At 49.1% G+C, this 12849-nt stretch overlaps 1 protein-coding gene across 1 annotated transcript in view; it reads left to right on the forward strand.

Annotated features, from left to right (window-relative positions):
• Positions 1–12849, forward strand: part of AATF (apoptosis antagonizing transcription factor) — an 83826-nt gene continuing 70977 nt past the window's right edge. Inside the window, exons 1-4 of the mRNA XM_065418397.1 lie at positions 1–86; positions 7976–8179; positions 9543–9971; positions 11365–11502. Of these exons, the coding sequence (XP_065274469.1) occupies positions 2–86; positions 7976–8179; positions 9543–9971; positions 11365–11502 (856 nt within the window). The 5' untranslated portion in view covers position 1. The remainder of the gene's footprint in view (positions 87–7975; positions 8180–9542; positions 9972–11364; positions 11503–12849) is intronic.

A 12849-nucleotide genomic window follows, 5' to 3' on the forward strand; every position in this document is an offset into this window, starting at 1 on the left:
GATGGCGGCGCCCTTAGCTCAGCAGCTGGAGCAGCTGCTCAACCCCCTGCCCCGGCCGGCCGACCCCGAGGACGACCCGGAGGAAGGTGAGGGGCGCCGAGGGGACCCCGGGCATGGCGGGGCTGGGGGGAGCGAGCGGCGGCGGCGCCGGACTAGGCCGGGCACCCACGTGGGCGCCTCATGGAGAGGAGGCGGCGGCGCACAGAGCCCCCTGCATGCCCGGGCAGCGACCGGGGGCAGCCGCCCGATACCCCCCCGGCGCCATGTGCTCCTCCCGGCGCCATGTGCTCCCCCTGGGCAGCGACCGGGGGCAGCCCCCCGATACCCCCCCGGCGCCATGTGCTCCTCCCGGGGCCATGTGATCCCCCTGGGCAGCGACCGGGGGCAGCCCCCTGATACCCCCCCCCAGCCCCGTGTGCTCCCCCGGGCAGTGACTGGGGGCAGCTCTATGATACCCCCCCCCCCGGCGCCATGTGCTCCCCCCGGGCAGCGACTGGGGACTGCCCCCCGATACCCACCGGCGCCATGTGCTCCCCCTCGGCAGCGACTGGGGGCTGCCCCCCGATAACCCCCCCGGCGCCGTATGCTCCCCCCAGGCTGTCCCCCTGATAGCTCCACCAGCGCCGTGTGCTCCCCCGGGAAGCGATTGGGGGCTGCCCCCTGATCCCCCCCCCAGTGCCATGTGCTCTCCCCGGGCAGTGACTGGAGGCTGCCTCCTGATAGCTCCACTAGCCCTGTGTGCTCCCCGATACTCCCCCAGCGCTGTGTGCTTCCCCTGGGCAGCGACTGGGGGCTGACCCCCCAATGCTTCCCCCAGCGCTGTGTGCTCCCCCTTGGCAATGACTGGGGGCTGCACCCCACCAATATCTCCCCTAGTGCATTCCTCCCTAGGACACTGGGAGCTGCTCTTTTCTCCTCCCTGAACACTGAGTGGGGTCTGCTCCCCCTTCCTCAATACCTCTTCTATCTCCTCTCCCCCCCCCCCCCCCCATGGCAGTGACCAGGGGCTAATACCCACTCTCCTTACCCAGCTCCAAAATTGGGGCCTTCTTTCCCTCAACTCCTCTCCCTTCCCTGGGGCAGAGACCGGGGGCTGCTCCCCCCTTGGCACCCACAGTAGAAGCTCAGAGTTACAAACTGACCGGTCAACCACACGCTGCATTTGGAACTGGAAGGACACGATCAGGCAGAAGCAAAGACCAAAAAGCAGAAAATACAGTACAGTACTGTGTTAAATGTAAACAGTAAAAATGAATGGGGGGCGGGGGGGGAGAAGCAGCATTTTGCTTCTGCATAGTAAAGTTTCAAAGCTGTATTAAGTCAGTGTTCAGTTGTAAACTTTTGAAAGAACAACCAAAACGTTCAGAGTTACGGACATTTCCGAGTTACGAACAACCTCCATTCCCGAGGTGTTCGTCACTCTGAGGTTCTACTGTACCACCGTGTGTGCGCGCTTTCCCGGTTTTCACTGTGGGCGTTTGTGTGGCCTTCATAACCACTTGGTAAATATATTTCGATGCTGGTTTACCTTGATCCACAGCTCAACACCTGTGTGAGGCCGCCCCGTCCTTAGGAGTCTCCCATATAAATCACTGGGGCGCTGGGTGGCAGCGTGGCAGTTGCTGTTCTTCATCACCTCGTTTTGGTGGAGCTGGATCTATATCTCACTGCTTCTGCTATGCTAGTGATTGTGTTGGGTTATGCCTCTGAAGCATCCCAGCATTATGGACTGTCACTCTTTACTGCTCAAAATTTACCTCCGTCCCTCCCATATGAGTTTGCTGTGAACTATCAGGAATGGCAATATACAAAAACCTGTAGGAGAACACTTCAACCTCCCTGGCCACACAATAGCAGATGTAAAGGTAGCCATCTTACAGAGAAAAAACTTCAGGACCAGACTCCAAAGAGAAACTGCTGAGCTCCAGTTCATTTGCAAATTTGACACCATCAGATCAGGATTAAACAAAGACTGTGAATGGCTATCCAACTACAGAAGCAGTTTCTCCTCCCTTGGTGTTCACACCTCAACTGCTAGCAGAGCACCTCACCCTCCCTGATTGAACTAACCTCGTTATCTCCATACTGATTTATACCTGCCTCTGGAAATTTCCATTACTTGCATCTGAAGAAGTGAGGTTCTTACCCACGAAAGCTTATGCTCCCAATACTTCTGTTAGTCTCAAAGGTGCCACAGGACCCTCTGTTGCTTTTTACTGCATTGTCGTTTTAATTCATATCAGAAATGCATTATCACAAAATTTAGAGATTACTGTTGGGGAAATTAATGACCCAACATTTTAAGCTTCCTGACCCATAATTTTCATGTGTCCCTCAGTTTCTCTCTCTGTGTCCCACATTTGGCCAAATTGGCTGTACTGGTATGTGATGAATGGATTGCTGTAATCACTATTCCCTACTAAGCAGGGCCTTGGGACTGTATCTTGGGCTCCTGTTGTTTACATTGGGTCCAAAAGAGGTGCTGGTTCAGAGCTTAAAAAAGGTACTGGACACCTAGTATCTCACAGATTAAACCGGTCAGCCAAAGGCTGCTACAGTTATGAGGGAGGATGTGGACCAGTGAGGGCCTGGGGCAACAGTAAAAAAAATCTACTGCCCTCCAACTTACCTGCTGGGGAAAGGGAGGGACTTTGATTTCTGCCATAGTGTTGTGTCCAGATTGTGCCCGGGGGCTCCATCTGTTATCCTTTGGCTAGTCCTGTCTGATGATTTTTAAGGCTCCATATGCTGTCTAAACGGGCCTGTCTTTCCAGCCTATCCCAGGCCTGCATGTTGTTGGTCCTCTCCTCTGTTCTTATCCGAGCCTCCATTTTTGAATCGTTCCCTCCTGTGAATAGTCCCAGCCTCTGCTTTTGCTGTCACTTTTACCAAGAAGTAGGGCAATTAAATGCTCACAGGGTTCTGAATATCAGCAGCAACACTGACCAGAGGCCTTGTTAATTTCGTTTTGCTGACCGTGAAAACGTGTAGCGATAGATGCCCTGTCCGCACGCTTAGACCTGCTCTACACTTAAAAGTTTTGCCGGCATAGCTGTCAGGAGTCTGAAAAAATGATGCCCCTAACTGACATAATAGCTATGTCAGTCAACAAAAGCCCCGGTGTAGATGCAGAAAAGTCATTTTGCCAGCCTAGCTTATTTCATTTGGGGAGCTGATGTCGCTTTTGCCAGTATAGCGTACCAGCAAACTCTTTGTCGTGTAGACAAGGGAGGAAGGGTTCTGAATCGATTCTTCACACTTAATTCTCAGTTGGAAGGTTTCCTTTGGAGCTGGACGGGATAGAGATGTAGTTTTTATTTAAAATAAAGCTTAAATTCAACAGCAATTACTGGCAGTTATTATAATTATTTTTTATTCTTGTTTATCTGCTTTGTGTCTAGGGGTCTCCAACAAGGATCAGGGTTCCATTGTGCTAATTCTAAAAAAAAGTCCCGGCCAGGAAGAATGTACAGTGTTACACGTAATGTGGATATAAGAAACAAAAGGGGTTGGAGGAAGCAAGGAGGACAAGATAACTGGTAACAATCATGTCTGCCATGTTCAGTAGCAGTCAGAGCATACCAGCTTTCCAGGCCGCTATTTATCATACTAGATGTGATTGTTCGTTGTTTTCTCCTGGCCACTGGCAAGTGGATTTTTTTTTTTATCAAGCCCTTTGCTAGCTTAATTGCAAATTTTTAGAAATTTGGTTTCTCCCTTCATGACATGTAGTGGCAATGTCCTCTTTGTCGTTTTTAGACTGATACCTGCTATTTTTTTACTGCTTTGGACTTCACACATTCATCCCATCACACCAGTGCAGAGAGCCTCCAATGGCCAAAATAACTGAATAAATAAAATCATCAAACCAAGGACAGTGAACTCTTCTTCAGGGCTTGTCTGCATTACACAATTTTATTGTGTTCAGGCTTGATTATGAAGAGTTGAGTGAGCTGTCACAATACCAAGCGGAATTTGCCCTGGTTTACACTGACTGTGCAGTCATGGTGGTCAGCATTGCGTCAGCTAACTCGACTCTACACAACTGTGTATGAACATAAGATAGACAAGATCTCATTAACCAGACGTGGTTTACGTGTTATGTTTTCTTGATAAAGAATTTCTTGGCTTTGAGCCTTTTTGTGTGTGTGACTCGTAGCAGCTCTCAGATGCACATGGGTTGGGAACCAAGGCTGTGACCCATGGAGTCCTACAGAGGAGTCTGCAGCGGACTTATTTATCTAGTCTCTCCTCTCAAGCACCTACCACCCCGGTACTGGGCATCTTACCCTCTTCTTGTAAGTGCAGGGTGAGGACAGAGCTGATCAGCTGCAGGCTTTGTTGCTTATGAACTCAACAAGCAATTTCTGTTTCATCTGTAAAGGAAACTAGGAGTACACGCAAGTATGATGGCTGTATTTATGGCTTAGTGGATAGAGCACTGGCCTGGGAGTTGGGAGACATGCTACCACTCACTGTATGACCTGTGAGCAAATCATTTACCTCTCATTCCCCTCCCACCCTTCTTCTGTCTTGTCTGTTTAGACTGCAGGCTGCTCAGTCAGGGTGGAGACTCTTGCTATGTATCTGTACAGCACCTAGCACAACGGGAACCCCCATCTTAGTTGGGGACTTCTAAATGCTACTATAACGGAAATAGTTAATCATCTGGATTCTTAAATGTGACTTAGGAGCCAGATGGCTGCACCTGGTCACTTGACAAGGTGGCCCTCGTTTTTGCAGAAATGTCTGACTTGCTTTATATAGTCAATACATAATGCCTGCTTTAAAGATAGCAACCAGCAAGTTATGTAACCTGTTGTGTTGCATATACTTTGCGCTGGTTGCCATTGTGAGCAATATGTGGGTGAAATTCATTAATTGCAAAGTTACCCTGCACTGTGTCTTGAGGCGTCTGAAGCACTGTGCACTAGCATGAATTTCTATGCTATGGCTATGTCTACATTAGAGACCTTACAGCGACACAGCTGTACCGCTGTAAGATCTCCTGTGTAGCAGCTCTATGCCAACGGGAAGGAGCTGTCCCGGCAACATAATTAAGCCACCCCCAGCAAGCGGTGATAGCCGTGTCGGCAGGAGAAGCTCTCCTGTTGACATAGCTCTGTGCACACTATTACTTATGCCGTCAAAACTTATGTTGCTCAGGGGGGTGTTTTTTTCACACCCCTGCGTGGCACAAGTTTTGCCCACTTCAGTGGTAGTATAGACATGACCTAAACGAGAAGCTTGCAGAACTTGCTTTCCTTATGATTTCTGTAGAACAATGACTTTCCAACCAAGCGGGTTATGGGAAGCTCCTGATTTCCCTTTCACCATTTTGCAGTTCAGTGCTTGCTTGAGAATAAGACATTTTATCCTCTGTGAGTTGGGTTTTTTTCTCCCCTTAAGTAAATAGTTTACATAAATGGGGCATTAACATTCTCAAACACACATTAAAAAAAGCACTTAGCGATGTTCAGCCAATCAGGTCACTCAATTGGCTGAACAATCCTAACCCTATAATTTTGCATAGAGGATGTCTTGCGCATGAATGAAAATGAAGAGAAGAGAACCTGTTATAATGATCCATGTTTGCTGGAATAAACCATTTCCCTGTATCTGAAGAACAGGGAAGGGGGAAGGAGAACAGGCATTGTAATAAAGTTGTTTTCTATATTTAGACAATTACAGCATTTAGTTATTTAAGTGTCTTATAAATTTATCAAGAGCCCAGAGGGCAGCCGAGTTACGGGTTGTTGTCTTTTCATTTGCCAGCGCAGAATGAAACCACTCCCGCTTTGCTGAATCTTCTAGCCAGGTGGTCAGACTTCTCAGGAGGACCCTATTATTCAGGGACCCCCCAAAGTGGCACTGAGCAGACATATTCTATGCGGTGCCTCATGTGGTCTTTCTAATATGGGCAAGGAGGTGAATATAGGCCAGTGTTCATGTAACAAAATGAACTTGATAAAATTATTTTGGTGTTGGATAATGAACATATGGAGAGCCTCTTGGAGTCACAGGATACTTTGCTCTAGTTAAAAGTGCTGCACTTCGCTGACCTATAGAACCAAACCTAAATTGCTTGGGAGAAACCGAGATTATAATTGGAGGCACGTTTGGAGTTAGTCAATTTATAAAACTTTCAGCTATGTTCTTCCCAAGATTTTGATGGTGCTGGAAGGGGGAATAGGGGCTTTAAGTCAGAGAAAAGTCTCAGCGATTTCCTTTCTGAAATATAGATGCCTTTGGAACACTCCTTTATTGCTGCTGCATTTTAAGTAAAAGAAACACTTGTTTACTTAACTGATTATAGACAGTGCCCTAGTGATGATGCCCTGCCCTGCCAGGCAAGAAACCCAAGTCTGAGACTTCCCCTCTTCCTCCTATAGTGGAAGGTGTTTGGTGTTTCCACAGTGCTCCTTCTCCACATCGTAGGGGAAGCAGAGTGTGTCCTCATTCAGCAGAGAGAGAAGGAGCATGCTCTCCCTAAAACTGAAGATAAGGTCTTGCATGCGGCAGTTTAGCCATACAGCTGAGCTTTGAAGCCTCTTTCCCTTACAGTGTTGGGGAAAGTGGATTTGTAAGGGGGTATCAGGACTGCTTTTTCTACTGTCAATCGTATGAGTCCAGGCTAGGTTGGTAGTGACTGAAAGTTGTTCCCATGTGATGGCTGTTGAGTGGTCTAAGTGAAGAGCCCGATTCGTTCTCTCTCTGCTTGCCAATAGGGAAGGAGTCATATCTGATAAACACTGCTTCAATTTCTACTCCTTGTTGATGACTGTAGCGAGCGACGACTCACGGGTGCAGCGCCTCCTGCTGGCCATCCTGGGAATTAGCTCTTTTCCAGCTTCGGAGCACCCTCTGCTGGCCTGTGTCTTGCCTGCCTCAGGCCCCGTGTCCTTCCCAGACCCCAGTGCCCCTTTCCTCGGGGTTCTGCCCCCAGCAGTACCCCCACTCTTTGGGTCTCCCCTCCCAGGAAAACCCCCAACCCTCTACACCCACCTTGCCTCAGTGGCTACTGTCAGTCGTCCTCTAGCCCCCGCTCACTGGGGCAAACTGCAGTCTGTCCTGGCCACTCATCATTGGCAAGGGGGTTGGACCAGCTGCCTCTACCACCTCCCAGCCCCAGTACCCGCATAGGCCTTTATCAAGGCCTCAGCCTGGGGAGTTGCCAGGCTGGAGCTCCTTTTGCCCTTCCTCGGCACTGCTCTGCTCTAGGTACCCTATTCCCAGGCAGCCAGGTCCTTCTCTCTCCACAGCTAGAGAGAGAGTGACCCACCTCCTCCCCGAGCTCTTATAACAGGGCCAGGTGTGGCCTGATTGGGGCGTGGCCCCAGCTTTGGCTGCTTCCCCAATCAGCCTGGCCTTTTTCCACCAGAGCGGGGTAACTGCCCCACTACAATGACCCAAACTGTTGTAAGCAGGTCTGAATATACTGCCCCACTCTCCCCTGTTGGGTGGAATCAGACCTACGTTCAGGGCATGTAATTTGTTGGCCTTTAGAAGCTGGCCTCCAGAGGATATGAGTAGATCTGTGTTAATATGCTCTTACCAAAATTGGATGAATCTGACCAGGTTTTTTTTGAAGCACCTAAAGCTTGGCCTTGGTCCATCAAGAGGTTTACGGCCCTTTTGGTGAACCTAGGAGAAGCCCGTCCAGGAGTGGCGAGAGCCAGATAGGTATTGATGAGTTTTGATTCCAAAAACGAAGCTTGTGGGCTATGTGTGCCTAAGTGACGCCCTGAACAGCTCAGTTATATACAGCTCCTAATATGATTTGTCCTTTAGCTCATGTGTTAGAGGCCAGCGTATGTGGAATGCAAGGTCCCTAGTTGTAGTCCCCTGAATCCCAGGAGGATATAGATATTTACTTTCTGGCAGTCCTAGATTGAATCTCTCTCCTGTCTAGCAAGCCTGAGTTCCGCTCTTAGTTTGAAACCCTGCACTATTAAACTCCCTCTCCTCTTCACAGCCACTGCTGCCAGGGTGATCGACAAGTTTGATGAGGGCGGAACCGAAGATGACATCCTTGCCGTCGGCAATATACGGAAACGAGCCTCCGCCTCCCTCTTAGAAGCTGATAAGAGGTACAGCGGGAGAGCTGTATCTCGCCAGGCCTTGCAGGAAGAACGATGGGGAGAGTCTCTGCCTGGAGCAGCATTCGGTGAGAAATTCAGTTTCCTTCCCCGCCTTTCCGTCCGTCCCCCGCACTTCCCCGGGCGACCCTAAATTGCCACAACTACAGGCAGTAAGTGGAATGCTCATACACTGGAGCTCTGCACCATGACAGGACTCCCAGCTCAGCAGTTTTTAAGTCTCATTGACTTCATGTGCTTAAAGTTAAGCTTGGCTTCTTAAGTGCTGTGCTGAATCGTAGCCTTATTCATTAGCTCCTGGGAAAGGGAAGTCTCCAGGACTATCACTGCTCCCTGCGGATGAAGGAAGGGGAGTGACTAAATCTCAGGTACAAAAAGTTCAGCCAGGTTAAATTACCTGGCAAGGAAAGTGACGTGAACTCCATGTGGAATGGGAGAACTATCTGCCATCTTTAAATTGTCAGCTCTTGAGAATTGTAGCTGCTTAGTGCTTATGTACAATTTCTCATTATAAAGACACGTGTACCAAAGCATGAGCACCTTGTTTGCTTAACATTGCTTCATTATTCAATGGGAAAGGCTGTCAGCTAATCAATGGATGTGATCATCGTTGTTGGAGTGACTGTTACTGCAGAAAAGTGTGAACTAAGGTTCAGTTTGCAGACGTATCCTCATAAGCCTAAGGAAGGAGCAAAATTGTGCCTAGAATTATCCCTAGTGGACTAGAGAGCTAAACCAGGCCAGGCCACCAATTGGATGCTGGTAATTAAGGGTACGATTCAGTCACGGGTATTTTTAGTAAAAGTCATGGACAGGTCACGGGCAATAACCAAAAAGTCATAGCCAGTGACCTGTCCATGACTTTTACTAAAAATACTCCTAACTAAATCTTACCTGCTGGGACGGGGTATGTGATCCAGCGGACGCTGCTGTTCCTGGGGGTGAGGGGCGGCCTGGGGCCCTGCCGCTGCTGCTGCTCCTGGGGGGGGGGGAAAGGGAGGCAGCCCGGGGCCCCGCCGCTGCTGCTCCAGGTGGGAGGTGGCCCATGGCCCCGCCACCCCCGCTGCTGCTCCGGGCCAGGGCCCCGCCACTGCTGATGCTCCTCTGGGCAGGAGTGGCCTGTGGCACCGCTGCTGCTCCCGGAGCTCTGCTCCGGGGTAGCGCCCGGGACCAGTTGCCCGGGACCAGTAGCCTGGTCCGCTGGAGCAGTGGCCGATGCGGCTGGTCCCAGGACCGCCCCAGCTGATTGAGCGGTCCTGGGGTCAGCTGCATCAGCCGCTGCAGCTGCGGTGGTCACAGAGGTCCTGGAAAGTCACGGAATCCATGACTTCCGTGACCTCCGTGAAAGATTCGCAGCCTTACTGATAATGGATATTGCAGAGTTGCAGCCATAGTTTGTGATGAAATAACTTTTGTTTAAATATCTCCTTTTCTAACTATCAGATGAAGAAACATCATCTGAGAGAGACCTAGACAGTGGAGATCTGGAGGAAGAATTGGATGAGGACATTCTAGATGCTACAGCTGATCAGGACGATGAGCACAGCAGCACTCAGGAGGGTGACTTGGGAAGTGACCAAGAGGAGGGGAGAGAAACATCTGCCCAGTTCCAAACACCAACGTTCAGTTTCCAGAACATCCGTGACTTTGAGAAATTTACGGAAGGGATGGATGATGTGGGGAGCAGTGAAGAGGAGGATGAGGAAGAGGAGGATGAAGAAGAAGGGAGCAATGAAGAAGAATCTGGGGATGCAAGTGAGGAGGACGTGGCAGATGCCAAAGAGAGCGAGGATGACGGGGGGGTGGTGACCTTCTCTAAAGAAAAAGTGTCTGAAGAAGTAGAAAAAGGAAAAGCTGTGAAAAACCAAATAGGTTTGTACATGGAATTTGCTTTGTATTTTGATGAGCCTTATGCCTTGTCTATGCTAGAGAAATGAACGGTGCTACGAACTCTTTTAACCCATTTGCACGTTGCAGCACGCACTAGAGTAGTTTTAGGAGTTTACAGCAAGTGTTCTACCAGCTGTGCTCCATAGACTGTGGCCTTGTCTGTGCTGCAAAATTAAACTAATACTTTGTCAGCAGTCGGTTTAGCTGAACCAGTGTTGAGCATTGTTATGGTACCATTGTAAACAAGGACTTATTGCACTGTATATGCTGCTCAGGGACTCAGACACTAGTCTGTGTTTTGGTGTGCTTTAGTACAGGGGTTCTCAACCTTTTTCTTTCTGAGGCCCCCCCAACACGCTATAAAAAGTCCATGACCAGTCTGTGCCACAAAAGCTCTTTTTCTGCATATATAAGCCAGGGCCAGCGTTAGGGGGTAGCAAGCCGGGCAATTGCCCGGGGCCCCACACCACAGGGGGCCCCGTGAAACTAAGTTGCTCAGGCTTCAGCCCCAGGCTTTGGCTTTCTGCCCTGGGCCCCTGCAAATCTAATGCTGGCCCTGCTTGGCGAACCCCTGAAACCTGCTTGTGGCCCCTGAGAACCACGGCTTTAGTAATCCATCCCCGTGTGTTGGCTGGAGAGGAGGTGCCCGTTTTCTATGCCCTTGTCAGCTCCATCCTCCGGAGTGTAAGATTTTGGGTTTAATGGGGATATAATGATGGATTACAATGGAAACTAAACATTCTCCTCACTTCCTTTATAATGAGTTTTTTCTAAAGTTGATGTACGTGATGATTAAATATTTTCTCTCGATGGTCCTTCATTAGCCTGTATGACTGGTTGTCTCTGCTAACCCAGAAGCTTCTAGGTTGGTGATGACAACCCATCAGTGCAGGTGTTAACCATGACATGCTGATTGTCTGCTCCCACCTTGTGGGGATTCTGTAGTTAATCCCCTGCCCCCATCACTGGTCCCGTCTTCCCTGCAGTCCAGATTTTGCGCTGCAGGGCATGATATACTGTGTGGAAGCTGCGTTGGTGCTGCGTGCCATTCCTTGCTGTTCAGCATTTGTCATGTCAGATGATGGAGCTGTGTGCACCTTGGCTTTGGCAGGTCTACAATTTGAATTTCTCTGGTGAATTTTAACAGAAGCCTTGAGAAGCTTTTAGGCAACTACTATCTAGTTGTCCCATTAAATAATGAGTCTCCATTTGCAAAGTGTCGTTGCAATAGGAAAGTGCTGCTGGGGAAGGAGAGCAAAGAGAAGTGGCTGATGCTTTCTGATTCAGAGTCTTTGGGAGGCAGGGTCACGGGAAAGTGGGTGAATAAATGCTTTGGAATATGTAATCCATGTTTTGTTTCCTCTGTGTTTTAAAGCACTGTGGGACCAGCTGTTAGAAGGGAGAATCAAACTGCAGAAAGCGCTCCTAACGGCCAACCAGCTTCCACAGCCAGATACATTCCCGGCGTTTAAAAAGGAAGGTGGGCGAGAGTTTGCCAGCGCACTCAAGAACAGTAAGTAGTTTTAAGTCTGCCTGCTTTGGTGTCAGAGATACAGATTCTGCTGGCAGGGAGACCCAGGTTCTGTACTCAGTTGTGGGCTGGGAGTGGCTGTGGAGCCAATGTCTTCAGCCTCGGAGACAGGGATTTGTGCCTTGTGCTAGCAACCCTTGCGGTTAATTAGGGATCAGGTTTGACAGGCTTCAGTGACGGTCCCATCCAAGTGTACTTTGGCTGAATGGCAAGGCACTGATGTGCAAGGGGCAGGACCTTGGAGATGCAGACACCTGGCGTGTAAATCGTATATTTTATTATTCTCTATTTGTATGGTGGTAGCCCCTAGGAGCCTTGCTTACGGACCAGGACCCCATTGTGCTTGGTGCTGCACAAGCACAGAACAAAGGCAGTCCCTGCCCCAAAGAGCTCCCAGTCTAAGTAAATCTGTGCCCTCATCCATACGTATTGGGCCACGTTCGGCTCTGGTGGTGGCTACTTGTCTTATCTTAGCACCGCGATGCCTCAGCTGAGCTTGTGACCACACTGACTTCAGGGGCATTCCCACCAGAGTTCAAGGTGGTCCTTCAGGCTGAATGAATTTCTTTTTCTTTTTTGTTGAACATTAGAAGGGATTGGTTATCAGTTCAGAGTATTGCCGGTCTGCTGCGTTCTATGTGATCCGTCCTCAGCATAGGATACCTTCTGAAAATGGGTTGATTCCTCTTTCTGTTTTGAGTCCCTAGGCAGCATTGCAACATGTGACACAAACTCCATGCTGTGAGGCAGAGGGTCACCAAACCATGAGACTCTCTATACCCTGGTGTATTGCTCCCCACGGGATAAGATCTCAAAGAGAAAGTCTGGGTTGCCAGGTGCCTGCTGTCCAACCGGACAGTAAGTATCCATTCAGTTAGGAGACTGATTAATCTATTTAACAAACAAAAAAACCCCACAACAACACAACAGTAATACTGTTAATGATATCGGTCAGGTAAGGCCTACAGTGGGTTCTCTAAGAGATGGCAAATATAATGCGCAAAATGCACCTGGTAAACACTATGCACTCAGAACTCATTTCCATTGACTTCCGTGGGCTTTGGATCAGGCTGTTGTTACCTAATAGGAAATGAAATCAAAGATCATCAAACCTGTTCAACTGTTCAATGCAAGAGAGGAAAGTGGGTTTCTGCAGGAGTATTTTTATGTCCTAGTGATCAAAAATGTTTGCAAAAATAATGAACTGCATACACAGTAGGATATTCTTCTGCAACTTTAAATGGGGAAGATGTGTGCACCAAGTCATTTAAAAACTCACTGAGAAGGTTGTTTCTTTAGCTCAAAATTCTTTCTTCCCACCACCCTGAT

This window comes from Emys orbicularis, chromosome 17, assembly GCF_028017835.1.
Source record: "Emys orbicularis isolate rEmyOrb1 chromosome 17, rEmyOrb1.hap1, whole genome shotgun sequence".
Lineage (NCBI taxonomy): Eukaryota > Metazoa > Chordata > Testudines > Emydidae > Emys > Emys orbicularis.